The sequence below is a fragment of the Penicillium psychrofluorescens genome (genome assembly GCF_964197705.1).
Source record: "Penicillium psychrofluorescens genome assembly, chromosome: 4".
Taxonomy (NCBI): domain Eukaryota; kingdom Fungi; phylum Ascomycota; class Eurotiomycetes; order Eurotiales; family Aspergillaceae; genus Penicillium; species Penicillium psychrofluorescens.
Genome location: NC_133442.1, coordinates 2,767,677 through 2,785,324, shown reverse-complemented (window position 1 = coordinate 2,785,324; position 17,648 = coordinate 2,767,677). Strand labels below are relative to the sequence as shown.

The following is a 17,648-nucleotide window of genomic DNA, read 5'->3' as shown; positions in this document are numbered from 1 at the left end:
CACCTCCAAGCTCCGTCGAGAGGCCCGTTCGGCCTCCCGCAAGACTATGGCGAGTATCAGCCAAGAACCACGCCCGGGAATCCCCGTCCTGTTCACGCAGCCGCCACCCATCCGGGACCCGCTCGTCACAGAGACCCTGGATCTGCAGACCGAGACGGTCGACAAGTGCCTCCCGTTTCTGCAGGCCATTCACACCACCCAACGAGGCCCCTTCAACGCCCTCGGGGTTCCTGCGCTTCAGCGGGACGAGCATGTAGCCTACCTCTATGACTCCCTGGAGGACTATCCCGCCGGCTTTGTCGCCATGGACGCCAGCCGCCCGTGGATGATCTACTGGGCGCTGGCCGGGTTATCGCTCCTAGGCGAGGACGTGACGCGATTTCGCGAACGGTGAGTTTGTTTCTTTTTCTTTTTCTTTTTGTGCCTGCCCTCCACATGGCTGTGACGCTATTCGCAACGGATTCTAAACTCTCCCAGCGTGGTCGAATCCCTTCGGCCCATGCAGAACCCCACCGGCGGCTTCGGGGGCGGGCATGGCCAAAGCTCGCATTTGGCAGGCAGTTATGCGACTATCCTGGCGCTGGCAATAGTTGGGGGCGAGGAAGCTTTCGCATTGGTCGATCGCAAGGCAATGTGAGTTGTCTCTTTTTTTTTTTTTTTTTTCTTCCTTTTTTTACCCCCTCTCTTACTGCATGTCCTTTCGAGTCTGACTGGTGTCCAGGTGGCAATGGCTGGGCCGCGTGAAGGCGGCAGATGGAGGCTTCCGCATGTGTGAAGGCGGGGAGGAGGATATGCGGTAAGCTATCACGATTCATGTGTTTCATGCATGCTGGGATATCCTGACATGTCGCCAGTGGCGCCTACTGTGCTATGACCATCATCTCGCTACTCGACCTGCCGCTAGACCTTCCGCCAGATGTTGAAGCGCGCAGCACGGGACTCGAGACTGTCACCAGTGGCCTCCCGGAATACTTATCGCGAAGTAAGAATTTATCTACTCTTGGATTTCATCAATGGTGCTGATCGATATCTCCCAGGCCAAACCTTTGAAGGAGGCATCTCCGGCAGTCCCGGATGCGAGGCGCATGGCGCATATGCCTTTTGCGCATTGGCATGCCTCTCTATTCTGGGGCCTCCTGAGGAGACAATACTCCAGTACGGATCTATGTTCTGGTCTTCTGTCATTCAAGTCTAACCATCTGCTTCCAGGCACATGAATGTCCCTCTTCTGCTGTCTTGGCTATCTGCACGCCAGTATGCACCGGAGGGCGGGCTTTCAGGGAGAACGAACAAGTTAGTAGATGGGTGCTACAGCCACTGGGTCGGCGGGTGCTGGCCATTACTTCAGTCTGCGTTGGATGGAAAGCCACAGGGAACTGGCCGCCCGGAGACTTCAGTGGGCAGTCTGTTCAGCCGCGAGGGCCTCATTCGGTACATTCTCGGGTGTTGTCAATCTCATAATGGAGGGCTCCGCGATAAGCCGGGCAAGTAAGTCTCCCCACCACTGCCTTTGGCAACGAAGGCGCTGCTGACATGCAAGCCAGACACGCGGACTCTTATCACAGTTGCTATGTCCTCGCGGGCTTGAGCGCAACTCAACACCACCACTATCGTACTGACCAAAGCGTCTCCTCGAGCGAGATCTTCTCGTCAGCGTTCTCCTGGCGGTCCTCGCCGAACCGCGCAGAAGACAACGTATTTGAGAAGAGTGATCGGTTGGCACCCTTTCACCCGGTGTACGTCATTCCGCACCAGGCAGCGGAGAGGATGAGGCTCCGGTTTGAAGGCCAACCGCTGCAGCCATAGCGACCGGGAGGGGCGCCAACCGATGCAATGTCATCTAGCAAAGATAGTCAGGGGCTTGCTGCTCGCTCCAGCCCCTCTCCCTTTCAGGTGGTAGATTCTAGAGCGGGCTACTGCGAACCCCGCGGCCCAGGGGAATTCCCTCGGGGACCGCGATAGGGCCTGAGGCCACGCGGGTGATCTATCTCCGCGGCGTGCGAACGCAAGGGATTCAAAAGCGAGTGAAACGTTGTCGGAGTGTGGCATGGCAGGGCAGGGCATCCTTGCCACGACCGTTCCAGGATTAGTTCCTTAGCTTCTTAGCTTACTTTTTCCCTCTCTTTTTCTTACCGACTTCTTGTCTATGTCGTCAGCGGCCACTGTTTTTAGATCTAAAAACCCTCCGAGATCCAGTCCTTTGCGCCGATCCTGATATATCGGAGATCGACGACCGGACCAGCAGGCGGAATTACTGCAGGACGCCCAACAGGGCAATCATACTTGATTGAATCATAACGCCCTCCCCACCGCACGACATGTGCCAACTCATCACTGCGTCCGAATCATGCCTGTCGCGCAACTTCCGAGAGGGGAACGTGCAGTGACTCGAGTCAATCAGCACAGGTCCCACGGCATGGCTATAGTTTCCGCCCATACTGCGTGCGAGAGAGACGCGCTCTGCACAACATGGTGGTGTCGCAGTGGATCCGGCGCGTCTCGATAAATTGATCATCCAGCGGCAAATCGTGTCGACTGCGGGGTTTTCCTTTAGTCGGTCTCGGTAGCAACACAACAAGGGGGGTAAAAACTCAATGATGGATTGCAACAAAGCGGCGGTGCCAGGATCATCAATTTCCCCCTCTCGCTGCAGAAAACAGTCAGGGAAAAAATAATAATAAATCGCCTGTTTTTAGTCCCTGGCGGATTCCTTTTCGATCGGCGAATTGCAGCGGGAAACAATCGAGCAACTCAAAGAAGGCAACCTGGAGATGATTACTCGGGTTGAATTGGACTGGCAAGCAGCCATGCCAGCGCATCGGTTCTTAGTACCCGCCGAAACAGTTTTTCATGTTGTTATTTTTATTTTTTTTAATTACTGTCCCGCCAGAGTATGGAGACAATTTTCAGTTCTGTCTGCTCTTTGCCTCCCAAATTGCAGGCCAATTGTGGCCGTGGCCGCTGTGCTCCCGGATGTCACGTTCGGGGGTTGTAACCTAGACACAGGAGAGAATATACTGTCAGCCCAGTTCCAGGGCGATGGATAGTTTCCCAACGGTGGGTATCGGAGTCGGCCACCCGCTGCTTCGTGTAGCTAGTGTGTCTGTCCGTTAATCAGTTTGTTGTCCCTTCTTTTCCCTCTTCAGGCAGCGCGTGTCTATCGACACGCCCGACGGCGCAGCGAAGGATCTACCTTTTTGTGTTTCGTTTCATGCTCTGCATCAATTCCAACGGCTCGTTTCGCCTCGGCACCGTCCTGTATCGTGTCGTGTACATTGACTGTCTGTCCCCGAGGGACAACACACACATCCCCCTAACACGGATCTGACTCCTTTTCGTTGCTGCAGTGCCTTGGCCCCACCCGTTGGCGATGTAGTTAAAGCAATTGCCCATCTGTCTGGATCCGGATACCCCCCTCCCCCTCTTTCTTTGCTGGGTAAGAAAAAAATTTAAATTTATTTTTTTCCGTCTGCTTCTGTCGTACGGAGGAAACCGTGTATTTTGTATATGTGTACATGAGGGTGGCGTGGCAACTTCCTATGTCTTTGTTGAGCTTTTAGTCCTCGTCCTCGTCCTCGCTCTCTTTCTCTCTTTCTCCTTTTTGCTTTTTGCTTTCTCATTATTTGCAGCATTACCAGGCAGAGCAAAACCTTCTTGCTCCTACTGCAAGAAATTAGAAAGTGGATTCCCTCTGAGCACCAACAAACGCATATCCCGTCAGCCAATTCCGCTGTCCGTGACAGCACAACAGAGTGTCGCGGCGTTGGGCATCACTATCCGCATCCCGGAGTTGCATCAGCCTAGAAGCTTAGCCTTGATTTCAGCCCTGTCCATTACCAATTGCTCCAGTGGCCCAATTCGGTCCAATGCTGTCTGGGTAGCTGTCACGCTTCGTTGCAGAGTCGCCAGGGCTAACGAACGCCATTCAAATATCTGCCTCACTAGGGCAAGCCTCAATTTCTGCTCGGTTCGCCCAATTAACTCATTGGAGACTTGAGAGATGTACTATATGCTCTATCTGGCAAGTACGTACTTTGTTTTCATTGTGTACTTGACTTGACGGGCTATTCTATTTCGGGATATACATCCCGGCATCCCCTGCAACAGACCCCCAACTCCCGCTCCAAAACCAAACTAACACAATCCAACAGGCCTCTGCCGGCGCCGCCGCTGGCCAGAGCCAACGTACGAATCATCCGGCAATGCAGGCGGGTACAGCTGCGTGGTCCGAGTGAACAACCGCAAGTATCAAACCGACGCCATCTGCGAATCCGAGGTGCGCGCCCGCGAGAGCGCCGCCATGCGTGCGTACCTGATTTGCCGCAACTTCTCCGTCAACGACGGCATGTACCCCGCCGGCCACAGCCAGGGCGGCGCCGTGCAGGGGATTCCCGTTGCGATCGGCACGGGCCGCAAGTCTAGTCGTGACGACGATACTGATACCTCTGTCAGTAGTAGTGGCGGCAGCTCTAGTGGCGGGAGTAGCCCTGAGAACCGGGATAGGGTCGTGAGGCTTGGTAGTGGTGGTGGTGTTGGTCGCGGTGGGCATCATCAGATCTCGCTGAAGGGTGGGGTGGCGGTTACAGTTCCGGCTTCGGCTAGGGCTCTTAGTTATGGGGGGCGTGGGATCTAATCGGGAGAGAAAGAGAAGAGATGGAATTGATTAGGCTCATTGGCGCCATTGCAAATGCTTAGGCCCTGCTTGTGATGAGGTCCTTTTACGAAGCTACGATTTACGACTATGACTGCGCATTGTCATTAGCAGACTGTTTTCTGATAGATGGAAAAGCGACAGCGTTGTCGGGACTGGGGATTAGTCGACACGACTGCTGAGTTATGCCTGATGATTACTATGACTGTGACTGTGACTATGACCATGACCCAACTAATGATGCATAGAGGGTGGCCTGGGGCTGAACGGTTCTTGAATGGATCATCCCAGATTGTGTGTTTCCTATTTCTGACGATTTTGCATCATCGTGGAGGTCAGCGATTTACTTTTTGTGTGTGTGTGTGTGAGAGAGAGAGAGAGAGAGAGAGAAAGAGAGAAGGGAGGGGGATTATCTGTTTCTGTGTCGGTCGCTTTTGTCTGCGTTATCTTTAGATGCCTCTTCTTAGTTGCAAATAAAAAATCCTCTCATTGGAATTGAGGTTTATAGTATGTGGATTTAGTGAGCAAAAGGGTATTCTTGTCACTTGAGAAGACTTAGGTGCAAGATATATTTAACTGACTAGTTGTCGTTCAACCAATTCTGCCTTATTCCATAGCATCTTTTTCCAGTTCAATTTCCATTACCTGGAGAAGCTTCAAGTAGATATCTCCAAGTTTCCATCTCGAAGCCAATAGTCGGAGGGTTCTTTTGCAGACTGACAACCCCATTGCATAACTTTCTTCGGTAGTATCTCCGGCCAGCCAAGCGAGGGAAGTCGCGCACTGGTATAGGCAAGGCAGAACGAATGGTGAAATATTATCCATTCTCGTCTTTGCAAGTTCTTCAAGAAATAAAGCAAATTCAACGACACGGGAATTAGTATCCTTCATCAATTGAATAGCATGCTGAGTGGATTCTCGAAGGAGCGCAGCCGCGTGTGTATCCAAGTCGTTCTTATTCTTGACGAAGGCGTCGCATGAATGTTGACCTGTCAGCTTTATCAAAACACTTGGATATATTAGCCAAGGATTTGCTTGAACTTGCTCGGGAAAAGAGATCAGTCACCTGAGACAGAGCGCCTGGGAACTACACTCCAGGCCTCCATCAGTGGAGGTTGAGGTGATCAGTTCCAGAAGAGACAGAGTAGTTCTATATAACAACTCGAACCGTTCGACAGAATCGCGAACTTCAATATCGTCATCGTCGCAATGCCTTATAACCCGGCCGGCAAGGTTGGCCGATTGAGCCAACCGTGCAAACGGACTGACCATGACATGCGATGGCGCCGAAACCAGGACTTGTTCCGGAGGTACCATTTCCTGTTCGAAGTTTTGTCAACAGGCTGGGATTGCATCAAATGCCATGGGTTATTTCTTACACCTTGATCCCAGGCCATATCATCGACTGGGACGTATGAGGTTCCATATGGGTCTTCGGTGCACAAAGGCCGGTCATACGACCCAAGGGTAACGATTCTAGGGTAGTAAATGTGAGAAGAATAGACGCATTAAAATATGGGGGAAAATACCTGTCAAGTATCAAAATGAGCCACCAGACTCTCCGTCTCTCCTCCCAATCTGTCCACTTGACGGGTGCTCGCGGGAGCTGCGGGGCAGAATGATTGTGAACCCCCAGGGCGATACCTTGGCGAGCGGAAAGCCCTATTGAAACATATGCCGCTGGATAGATAGCATGACCTAATTCATACACCGAGATGAGAAGATTGGCCTGGAGTGTTCTCAGAGACGAAAGTCCAGCAGTTTCCAAGCTGCACGAAAATTGCTTTGCGGTAGTGTAAAGGAACGCATTCCTTGCGTTTGATTCGTGGGGAGTATGGCAGAGAAGTTTCATGCACAGTAGCAGCAATGCTGTATCAGCTCGTAAGTGTCCGGCGATTATTCGACTTAGTTTTTGCTTGCTGATGATCGGCATCCACGTATGGGTGCTCTGAAAATAGTGCGAGGAGATCTGATTGACTTGGACTCGATCACCTAAAATGCTGGAAATATTTTCCGGGACAGCAATATTCGCAGCTGGCATGCCAGGGTTACAGTTATGTGCAATCTCGGGTTCGAGAAACGAGGCTTGCGTATGAAAATCAGACGAATTTCCCGTTTCGGAAATGAGGTCACTGATCGTCTCGTCTGGAGTTGGGATCACCGACGATTGATTTGACAAGTTTGTAATAAGGCGTTCAAGGTCTTGTACCTTGGCGCGAAGATCGCTGATCTCATTCTCCTGCGGAGTGACTGGATGATCGGAGTAGTCACAAACCTGGCGCACTCTATAAAGATGAACGGCAGATTATTAGTTCAGATCGGCCGAAAGGGGGCCCGGCTGCGATGAAAACGAGCTTACTAACTTCAAGCATAATGAGCAGCTGGGCAGACTCTTGTCGCATCGGCGTTTTCGTATCTTACAGCGGACGCACGCCCGATCCGCCGTTTCCGCCGGAGGGGTGGTCGTCCAGTCCATCGCTAAAGATTTATTTGATAAGCATGATGTGTAAGGACAGCCGGGCATAGGCAATTGTGCATAAGCCAAGATCACTCACAGAATCATAAAGTGGAAGTATCCGCAGCCTCTGTTAAGGTTATTGTGTAGAGAGCAAAAGTGGCGGGCAAGGCGGCCGCACTTTGAACGGGTGGAGTACCAAGAGCGGCCGCGGACCCGGAAACAAGCTTGCGAGCTTGGGTGGGGTGGGTTGAAGGCGGAGTCGCCACCGACTATCAACGCCGTTCTTGGATTGGGTTCCCGATTATAAAGGGTTGGGTCGCCCCTCCTTCTCACTTTTTATTTCATCATCGACCTTTTCTCTTATTTCATCGTCGAATCCTTACTTTCAAAGCAGCCATGTCCATCTGGAGTCAGTCCTTCCCTCCCGCGCCGAAGTTCACGGACAAGGAATGTGGGGACCTGTCAGGAAAGGTGCGTTAATGCAGACTATTATCTTAGAATGGGTTCTGACTGAATTTCGCAGGTATTCATTGTCACCGGTGGAGCTTCTGGAGTGGGCCGTGAGCTAGTCAACATCTTGTTTGCGAAAAACGGTACCGTATATGTTGCGGCACGATCCGAGCCCAAAGCTCAAGAGACCATTTCATGGTGCAAGGGAGAGCACCCGAGCTCGAGTGGCAAGCTGAAGTTTCTTCATTTGGACTTGGACGATCTTTCCGGAATCAAGAAGTCTGCCGAAGAGTTCCTGGCCAATGAAACCCGATTGGATGTGCTTTGGAACAATGCCGGCGTCATGATACCGCCAGCGGGGAGTAAAACGAAGCAGGTGAGTTATCGATCAGAACGATGCATAAAATCCGAGATCAGGGAGATTTTTTCTCTTCCTTAAAACTGACATGAATGTGACATTAGGGTTATGAGCTTCAATTGGGCACAAATTGTCTGGGTCCTTTCCTCTTCACTCAAAACTTACTGCCCATCCTTAAACGGACAGCGGCTACTGAGCCGAAAGGCTCCGTGCGGGTAGCCTGGGCCGGATCACTAGCGATCGACATGGGTGCCCCCTCCGGTGGAATTGATATGGAGAATATCACCTGGACGAAGAAAGACGGAAATCAGCGAGACAAATATTCCCAGAGCAAGACGGGAAATATGTTCCTGGCCTCGGAATTCGCTAAAAGGACTCAAGGCGATGGAGTCATTCATGTTGCATTCAATCCGGGCAATCTGAAGAGCCCTTTGCAAAGACATATGGGGACTATTACGAATACCCTGACCGTGAGATTCCCTACAATATATATCCAATGACGACAGGGCTAATTTTGAATGACAGCAATGGATGCTCCATCATCCCAAGTTCGGTGGCTATACTGAACTATACGCCGGCTTGTCACCCGATATCCAACCCGAACAGAATGGCTCATATGTCATCCCGTGGGGCAGACTACATGTCCCGAGGAAAGATTTGGTTGATTCTATGAAGAGCCAGGAAGAAGGTGGTACCGGGGTCGCTGCCGCATTTTGGGACTGGTGCAAAAACGAGACTGTACAGTACGAATAGAATAGCCTGTTCAGTTGGAGGCCGAGGAAAATGAGGTGTAGGATTAGGTATATTTTATTTTCGAGATGTCAAGTCGCGTGATCTGTGAAGAGAGAACCCTGCTATACAACGGTTGTTTTATTCAATAAAGATGCAGAATCGAATGATTTCGCGTACACACCACAAGAACGATCGTAATCCTGAGGCGGTCACCGTCGCGTGCTGCGCCACACACTGACGTCACACGGATTTATCCAAGGCAGGGAGATTGAGATGCGCCTACAAGGATGATCACGCTTAATTGTTTGAGCTTGCCACATCATGGTGAAACACCAGGAGACGTGTCTCTTCATGACCTAAACCCATTATAAGCCGTCCACCCTATGTCTCTATCTTCGAAAAGACACAGCTGAGACAGAGAAGACGAGCTTAGCATCCAACCATGGTTCCTTGGGCACGCAACCCCAGCTCGCTTTCGTGGACAGCAGCTGGCCGAGTGTGGCAGCGGAGTGTCAGAGTATGCCCGCCACCGCGGAGGCTGCGATCAATTGCACTGGATAATGCGACTGGACTTGGTCATTCGTCTTCTCTCCGGCAGATGCACTGCCTAGCCGAGAATGGAGGTCGCTCACGTCCCCAGCTTCCAGGTATGCGAACACTATTGGTGTCAGCCAGCCCATCTAGAGCATCTGCTGAGATGGTCGCAGAAGCTCGATGTATGCGCAAAGGAATGAACCAAGCCCGTTCCTTCGGGGCGATGAACAGTACCAAGGCCGCCGCTAGCAAGAAAACGGAAGAGCTTCTTCAGCGCTTTGAGACCGTGGATGATGAGGAAGACACTCGACCGCAGCAACAGAGGTTGAATGAAGAGGACGAGAAGTCGCAGTCCACGTTGGAATCCGACAAACAGCCTCAGAGTATGACCAAGGGTAAGTGGTCTCGTTGCATCTAGACTTGATACTTTCTGATCACCAACAGGGAAGTTGTTGACGACACCATCGCGGCTTTTCAAATTGATTATTCCCTTGACCATCATCGGCAATAAAAGCGCTGATCAAGGTGAATATCCTCCTTCATGCGTGGGATGTACTGCAATATGCTGACTTCCAGGTAGGGATTGAACCCATCGCTATCTTGGTTCATCCTCAGCAGCCGCTCTCATATCTGGAGCGGCTAATTCAGTCAGAACTGCCACCAATCAAGGGCGAGAATGGGAAAGAACGAGCGCCAGCAATTTCATTTATTGTATTGCAGCATGACGACAGTGCAATCAAACCAAGGCAAAAAATCCCAGGTGACTTGGATGTAGATGGCGGCCACCACGAGGCAGAGTTGAATGAGGGTAAATTCGACCGCGAGAAGCATCCCGGAAGCGGAGTACCTGCCGAGCGCCGACGACGATCCAGAGAAGAAGATGCAGAGACATACAGCTATCCGCGCCGGACCAACCCCGATCCCAACTCCGACGAAGGCGGGGCCGAGCGCTTTGTGCGGTGGTCTCAGGCCACAGAAGTGGGAGATTTCATCCGCGACGCAGCGCGGGCGCGCGAGTTCATTGTCACGATAGAAGGGGCTCCATATGGACTGGGTCAGATCCGAATTGGGGTCCCGTCGTTCAACGAACGCACGTACTATCTTCGCATGCGGCTGCGCAAGCTCGCACGACGGATTCAGGGCATTGCTGAGATCAAGCACGAATGTGACAGACTTGCTCACCGCGGCGCGCAGCGAGTGGCTATCGGCGGGTTCGGGATTCTATCCTCGTGGTGGTACATCGTGTACAGGTTGACCTTCGAAACGGATCTGGGCTGGGATACGATGGAACCAGTCACCTACTTGGTCAGTTTGTCCACGCTGATGGGCGGCTATCTGTGGTTTTTATACCATAACCGAGAGATCTCGTACCGGTCCGCGCTGGATTTCACGATCAGTGCCCGGCAGAAGAAACTTTACCAGCACCACAAGGTCGATCTTCAATTATGGGAGACTCTGATTGACGAGGGCAACTCACTCCGTCGCGAAATAAAGAACATTGCAGCCGAGTACGATGCCGAGTGGAATGAGCGTGCCGACGAGCAAGATGAGTCGGTCACTGAGGCTCTGAAGTCGGAGCGTCGCCACAAGAACGTCAAAAGCCATGACAAAGACGGCAAAGACGACAAAGACGGCGGGGACGACGATTGATTAGGGGATTGCACCTTTACATCCTTTTCACTTTGTTTCGGGAGACATGGAGCCTGTGCCGTTTTACATCACTTCGCATCTTGTAGCAGTCATTTCAATTTCGGTCTTCAGTCATATCCAAGCCGCGGCTGCATATTTCCCAAGTCAGCAAGAAAGAATAATAGACAGCCAATTTGTATCACTTTCATAAGAAATATCAAAATGATTCAATTCTTCAAGATTCATAACTACTGATCTCCGAATATAGAGCTTACTTGTCCATGGGTGCCCAGACGTGGGCAAGGCAATTGGCATTACATTTCTGGCTGTCAATCATTCCAAGCAATTAAGCGATACCAAAAGAAATAGAGAAGAAATAGAAAAATTAAATTAAAAACAATTCACACCCTTAGAGCGTCCCATTCCGCACTGGATCGTAATATTTCTTCGGTGGAGGCGGTGCCTCCTCGATCTGCTTAGACCGCTTGTCTACAATCAAGAGTATATTAGCAAGACCATCTAAATCCACATCGTCAGAAAACCAAAGATCTCACCATCACCTGTATGAATCTCCCCCTTCCTCCGATTCCGATTATTCCTCACATCCCGTGAGCGAAACACACTGTACAGCAACCACCCGGCGACCCAGTTGGGCCCGTACTCGCCATTAGTTCCGCCGCGGTCAAACAGTGGGCGAGTCAGCGGGCCTGCATTGCGCCAGATCTCTAGTATAGCCCAGCGCTGGCGCTCTGGTCGGATATGGTGCCAGAAGAAGGGCGGGCGAGTGGCTGGGTCGGCGGCCACGCTGTCTAGGAGGTGCGTTGTGTCTTGGTTCATGCGGTTGTAGACCATGATTGCTTCATCCTGGGGATTGTGAGATCGAGGTCTGTAGGCATGAGGTAGAGATATGGAGGGAAAAAGGGATCGCATATAGGTGTGTGTTCCAGATATAGGACGGTGGTTACTCACTCGCATGGCTCGGTAGTACTGTTCGTGCTGGGAGTCCCGAGGATCTAGCACCAGCGCATGCATGAACTCTTCTTTGGAAACTCGCGGGCCAACGGCCATGGCGCTGGCTGATCGAATGGATATAGAGATTGAGGTGTTAGGAGTAATATAGAGAATATGAGCAAGTGTTTGAGCAAGACGCTACTCGATGCTTGCAATATATCGAAAAGAATTGAGAGATGTAGATAAAGTCGACCAGTCGAACAAGAAGCAGGACTTTATATCCACCCGGCGACGACGGCACCACATTGAAACAACGACTAACGGCGAGGCCATTAATTCCCCGGCCCGACTCCACCAACGGCTGTTGATCAGCCCGCTTGCACGAGGCCGTCGCCACCAATGGATGATGGCCAGGGCTTGCTTGTGAAGGGAGCTACGGGGAATAGGCCAGCAATCGGATCGTACCTCGGAGATCCGGGACGGAGCAGGGGCGTATCGTATCAGCGACGAACGAATGGATGGGCCCAGCTCGCCAACACAGCACGCGGGCAGGCGCAATCAGGCGGGAAAGGGCCGTGCCAGCAGCAGACGCGCGCCAGTCGGGAAAGTAACTAAGTTTTCGTGTTGTCGAGGCTGCTGGACGTGAAAGCTGCTCGACCTCTCCTGCTTTTGGTGCGCTTGGTTGTATATGCATGTACCAGCAGGGCAGGGCAGAGTGCAGAGGGGCGGGGAAAGATAGAGCTTGTCTGCAGGGAGAAGGTCTGTAGACCGAATCTGGCTGGAGATGAGAGAATATTAGCGGATCTCTGTATGGAGTAGGGTTGTACAATATGCGCCTGTTCGCCAACCACGCCTGCGCCTTTCAACTTCCAACCCTGGCCCAGCAGCTCACGCCAGATCAATAAGAGCTCCGAGTGGTATTTAGCAGGGACTAATTCCTTGGGACCCTCTTCATTCTTTGGGAGACAAACGGTGTACTCTAGAGGGGTAGGAGAGCGTGTATTCATCCGGGCGAAACAAACAGAGGATCCGAGGAGCAGTCAGGAAGATGGGGTCGAGGACTTAGCGTCATCGCTCAAGACGCGCTGACTGTTGAGGGAGTCCGCCGAAGAGTGTCGAGTCTGCTATCCGAGACAGACAGATGACAGACAGATATATGTCTGATTGTATGCACGGTGAAGTATCCGTCGAGGCTAGATTGGCGTCGATTCTGTGTCTGTCGGATGGCAGGTATAGTGCAAGCAATTTGATGGATATCTTGACTGACTGGGCTAGGGATGTCTCCGCGCCGTGGATACGGGCAAGTGCATATCCGAAATTAGGAAATTCTAATTTGAGGACTAAATACAGATACCTGCAGCTGTACACTAGCCGTGTCAACAGTGTCTGCTGATCTCGAAGTCGAGCCTCGATAAGTAATCCAGACTCCTCAGAGGCCCCAGGAAAACACTAAGGACAAGAATAAGAAATGCGCCTGGCCGATATTACTGTCAAGGCATCCAGCCTGTATAAAAACAAGGCCCGTTGGAGCTGTAGTGCAACAAGGCGCCGGACCCGCCGCCGCCAGGCCCGGATGCAATGGGAGGCAATTTCCCGGCCAAAACGGTCTATTTGCTCCTGCCTGCATTTCAGCTCTGCATAGCCGTTATCCTTATCTAGCTCACTCGGTGTGGGAAAGCACGCCTTGACTCGATTCTAGGTAGGTAGCTCGTTTGTCTCGTAGCTCGTAGCCGCAGAGCCGCTTGGGAGAGGACGCAAAGCCAAAACAAATCACAGCCACTTCAAATATGTCTGTCTCGTACACAGGTTCAAGCAACAAATTGGATCATGGTCACTTTTATCCAGAGAGACCAGATAATTGCCACGTCAAGTGACAACCAAGAAAAAAAGTTCAACGAAAGACATGAGATCCTTCCGTTCGAGAACGGGTATTGAGAATCTGTTTCTAGTTCTGCCAAGTCCCGTCCTTGTCGTTATTGTCCCCAGACAGACTGCCGTGACACTGTAAAAGGGAAGAGGAGCAGTCTAGAACTCGAGCCGAGAAATAGCAGTAGGAAGGAGCTCTGGCCACTGCAGGTTCCCGACACCCGTTTCTAAAAATGCCAGGCGGATCCCGATTCCTAGGCCGAATGCCAACTGTCAGTTTGGAGCTGCGTTTGTTGTCTGCGGCTCTGCTTTTTGTGCCCTCACCGGGGACGTTCAGTAAAAGACAGTAGTAGAGCGGACGGATCATGTCAGCATATCGAGGATAACTATTACACCAATAGATGTAGTACTTAGCAGCATTATTATTGAAGGTAACTAAATCGGGGGGCGATCGGCTCCTGCGATCGACTGTTAGCTTCGATTGTGCAGGTCGTGTGCCTTAGCTCTCGATCCGGGACAGGTCGAATCAAGCTTATCGGGGCGCACTTGAGCCTCACGTAAGTGGCGCCGAAGGAAGCCTTGCAGGGAGCGCCAATCGACGCCTCGCGGTGCTGATCTGTTGGGCCGGGCGTGAGTTTAAACTGGCATCTGGGTTTACGGCGGCTATTCCAGCCAAATATGCGGCGGTTTGGGCCATTCGGGACCTACGGATATGTACTCGTTTTTTCGAGGAGGCACAGCACAGAAGCAGCATAGCTAGACAGAGACGCTCGGATTTCCGCATCTTTGACTGTAGTCTCCTTGGCATTTGGGGGTGGGGTGTAAGTCTCGTTGCGATTCCTTCAGACCTGCCTCAAACGGCAGATTCCGAGGAGAAGAAAGATCCAGTCTGGGAGGTTGGAGAAGGGGAGGAAGAGAGATTGCGGGATTGTATGTACGTCAAGAAAACCAGAAACCAGAAAAAGCCATCGCAATGCTCCATCCTGCGCTGAAGAAAGAAAAAGGAACAGGGAAAGGTGAGAAAACAAAACCGCCTCGCGTGGGCCACGACTATTTCTTAGTCTCCTTCTCCTTCTTGGAGGTGGTGGGCTCCTCCTTCTTTGTCTCCTTTTTCTCCTCCTTTTTATCTTCTTCCTCAGGCTTCACCTCTTCTCCGTAAAATCGGCGCAAGAATTTCTCGACTTCGGCGTAATCGGCCTCGACGTCTGTGAGAGTGGTCTGGATGTGCTTCAGGGAGACTTCGTCGTCGGGCTCGTCAACAACCCCAGCCTCGTCCTTGCCGGCGCCGTAATGTTGGATCTTCTCACAGGAGTCCTTGACCTTGGTCAGGCCCAGGGTAGCAGATGAGCCCTTGAGAAAGTGGCCTAAAGAAGAAAGCTCCTTAAGGTCCTTTTTCGTCCTGTTGGGAAAAGTCAGCTGTGATTTCAGAGAAAGGAAAATGACACAACGCATACAGTGCATCCTCCATTTTCTTAAAGGTGGCCTTGGCCTGGTCAAAGAAACCATAGACAATGCCCTTGCTGAAATCACGGTCGTCCTCATCATCCATCTCGAGGATTTGCTCAAAGGTGCTCTCATCGATAATATCTTTGACATCTGACAGCTTGGGCGGACCCTGCTTCTTGGCCTGTGCATGGATGTCAGTCTGGATTTGATAGGATGGCAACACAAAGACATACAGGTTCCTCTGCCTTCTTGGTGTCGGCGGGAGCCATGTTGTGGTTTGAGAATTGCAAAAGCGACTTTTCACACTTGTTTTTGAGCACCGATTATTGGCCTTGCCAGTCTTGGTGCTGAATGGCCTCTGCTTTGGATCTCCGTTAGCCTGCAATCCATAATGCTTTGAGATCAACTGTGACGAGTAAACAGATAGGAAGAATGAGATCGGCCGGGGCGAACCGATCTGGCGCAGTACTTGGGCTTTAGTGGACGATCTGCCTTATACACAGGGGGATTACAGAGCAAGGCAAGGAGGAGAGGCAAGAAGATGAGGGTGGAGCAGGGAAGTGCATGATGCAGATTGATAAGATCACTCTTGCATCGTGTCCGACAGGGAGGAATGCATGAACTGACAGTCAGGGTGGATAGGGAAGGGAAGCAGGCGCTGACTGTGAGAAGCGGCGCGTAGGGGTGAGGGACAGGGTGGTTGGGGAAGATGATGAAAGGAAGAAGGGAAAAGGATATGGCTAATTGGAGGAGAGAGACGTGTGGGAGGGAAGGCGTGTATCAGGCACTTTCGACGGGAGGCACCGACAGGCACCGGAGGCGGGGGTTTATTGAGGGAGGGATGAGCGCACCGGCAGCCAAAGGGAAAATGAAGGAAAAAGAAAAATGAGGAATCAATCAATCGGGTGTCGCGTGTAGCAACGTGTAGAATGAAGGAGGGGCAGTAGTCCGCCGGTCAGGGTTTGTTCATCCCACCTTTCTTTTTATTTTTCAAAACCCCTCGAAGCTACGTCGGAGCTTCAGTTCACAACCAGCCCCGGGGGTATCAGATGGTCCGGGGAACCAGGAGGCGGCGAAGGAAAAGAACCAAAAAAGAAGACAAAGGAAAAAAGACGGGAAGGGGGAGGGGGGGAATCAAAGAGTGGAAGTTAAGAAGGGAGGGGGGAAAGTGTTGGTTGGGTTTGGGTGGGTAAGGCAGGAGAGGAGGACAATCGGCACTCACGGCGAAGGGAACTAGTGGAGATAGTAGGGTAGGGATGGATTAGTTCATAGCTAGGGGAAAGAAAAGAGAGAGAGAAAGAGGAAAGGGAAGAAGTGGAGGGGCGCGTCAAAATGACCGAAGGCCCGTATTGATAATCCGCCTAGGTAGCCGACTGATTCCTCTGGACACTCAACTACATACATCCTGTTCTCCTTTGATCGATCTATCTCTGATCTCCCAAAATGTGTCCATTGGCCGGACTCCACCAAATTTAGTGTCCCATTCCGGCACTCCGTCGGGTTCGTCCAAATGGGGCATTTCTTCTTATGCTCCCAGCCTTGCCTCCCCATGACTCTCGTCTGTTTCCACTACAGTACTGTCGGCCAGTTCTGACACAATCATCAGGCGGGATACTCCACCATCGAGGAAGGGCCACCCTGACGAGAGAACCGAGAGCCGGCGAGGATCAGGACCTCTGTTTCCCTTCCGGGCATCACGCGCTGAACCAGTGGAACTACAGTTTGCTTTCCAGCAAAACAGCCGCGGGATGAGGGGTCATCCTGCCCCCGAAATAGGACATACTCTACGAGGCTAAAATAATAATTCCGCCGCTGTCTCAACCGACTAGGCTAGGCTAGAAAATGAGGTCTGGCAGGGGGGAGGGGGGACATGCCGCGGACACGACATCATTGGGGCCGCCGATCCCAGCGCCAGGGACGTCACTCGTCCGGGTTCTGCGCTGCCTGCCACACGTGGAAACCATCCGTGCTCATCCTGTCCAGACCCAGTCGAACCTGTGGTTAGCGAGCACACAAGAAACGCGGACATCTCCACCTCGTCCAGACAGCGGTAAGTTAAACGACCGGCTGAACACACTGCGGGTTTTTTTTTTTTTTTTTTTGCCTTTTGTTGGTTTAAACCATAAAAAAAAGTGGCGACAGAAATGCAATCAATCCAGTTCGCATAGCATCAGGATCGGTCTGCCCGATCCTGCTTGATCCAGTCTTGCCCTGTCCATCCAAGGGCGGGGAGGGAAGAATGCATTGGACTGCAACCGGGCATGACCCGGTTTGACGAACGGTCTGGGCCCTCGAGGACCGTGTGTTCGAACAAGAATGTGCTTTTCCCAAGTTGTTGCATCCTCCCTTGGTTGTGACGTATTATTCTGTGACAGCCGACGCTCGAAGGGGTCAGTGAAGGACACGGCAACCAGGGGTGGTTTCTCTCCTATTAATTTTTTTCATTGCGGGGAGGGGGTGCAAGAAGCGCTGGACTAAGACACGAGGGATTATGCTGTCACCGATGACGATATGGAGTGGACACATTCTTTGTTTTTTTCGGGTCTGTGTCGGGGAGGAGACGAAAAAGGGCT

The 17,648-nt window shown here is 51.9% G+C and overlaps 6 protein-coding genes across 6 annotated transcripts; 4 read left to right on the top strand and 2 right to left on the bottom strand.

Annotated features, from left to right (window-relative positions):
* Window positions 1–46: 46 nt before the first annotated feature.
* PFLUO_LOCUS6684 (CAAX farnesyltransferase (FTase) subunit beta) lies at window positions 47–800 on the top strand (the record flags this gene model as incomplete). The annotated part of the gene is made up of 3 exons (XM_073784250.1): window positions 47–390; window positions 478–633; window positions 722–800. 3 exons carry the CDS (start codon window positions 47–49, stop codon window positions 798–800), a joined length of 579 nt encoding a protein of 192 aa, XP_073640724.1.
* A 3,200-nt stretch (window positions 801–4,000) lies between these two features.
* PFLUO_LOCUS6683 (uncharacterized protein) lies at window positions 4,001–4,633 on the top strand (the record flags this gene model as incomplete). Its single annotated transcript, XM_073784249.1, has 2 exons — window positions 4,001–4,025; window positions 4,152–4,633. 2 exons carry the CDS (start codon window positions 4,001–4,003, stop codon window positions 4,631–4,633), a joined length of 507 nt encoding a protein of 168 aa, XP_073640723.1.
* Window positions 4,634–7,505: 2,872 nt separating this feature from the next.
* On the top strand, window positions 7,506–8,670 carry PFLUO_LOCUS6682 (short-chain alcohol dehydrogenase; the record flags this gene model as incomplete). The annotated part of the gene is made up of 4 exons (XM_073784248.1): window positions 7,506–7,580; window positions 7,633–7,935; window positions 8,022–8,387; window positions 8,443–8,670. 4 exons carry the CDS (start codon window positions 7,506–7,508, stop codon window positions 8,668–8,670), a joined length of 972 nt encoding a protein of 323 aa, XP_073640722.1.
* A 421-nt stretch (window positions 8,671–9,091) lies between these two features.
* Window positions 9,092–10,833, top strand: PFLUO_LOCUS6681 (uncharacterized protein; the record flags this gene model as incomplete). Its single annotated transcript, XM_073784247.1, has 3 exons — window positions 9,092–9,578; window positions 9,628–9,708; window positions 9,764–10,833. The coding sequence occupies 3 exons, from the start codon at window positions 9,092–9,094 to the stop codon at window positions 10,831–10,833; spliced, it is 1,638 nt and encodes a 545-aa protein (XP_073640721.1).
* A 388-nt stretch (window positions 10,834–11,221) lies between these two features.
* On the bottom strand, window positions 11,222–11,880 carry PFLUO_LOCUS6680 (uncharacterized protein; the record flags this gene model as incomplete). The annotated part of the gene is made up of 3 exons (XM_073784246.1): window positions 11,222–11,301; window positions 11,367–11,676; window positions 11,782–11,880. The coding sequence occupies 3 exons, from the start codon at window positions 11,878–11,880 to the stop codon at window positions 11,222–11,224; spliced, it is 489 nt and encodes a 162-aa protein (XP_073640720.1).
* Window positions 11,881–14,679: 2,799 nt separating this feature from the next.
* On the bottom strand, window positions 14,680–15,344 carry PFLUO_LOCUS6679 (Phosphorelay intermediate protein; the record flags this gene model as incomplete). Its single annotated transcript, XM_073784245.1, has 3 exons — window positions 14,680–15,028; window positions 15,084–15,256; window positions 15,309–15,344. 3 exons carry the CDS (start codon window positions 15,342–15,344, stop codon window positions 14,680–14,682), a joined length of 558 nt encoding a protein of 185 aa, XP_073640719.1.
* Between the last annotated feature and the right edge of the window lie 2,304 nt (window positions 15,345–17,648).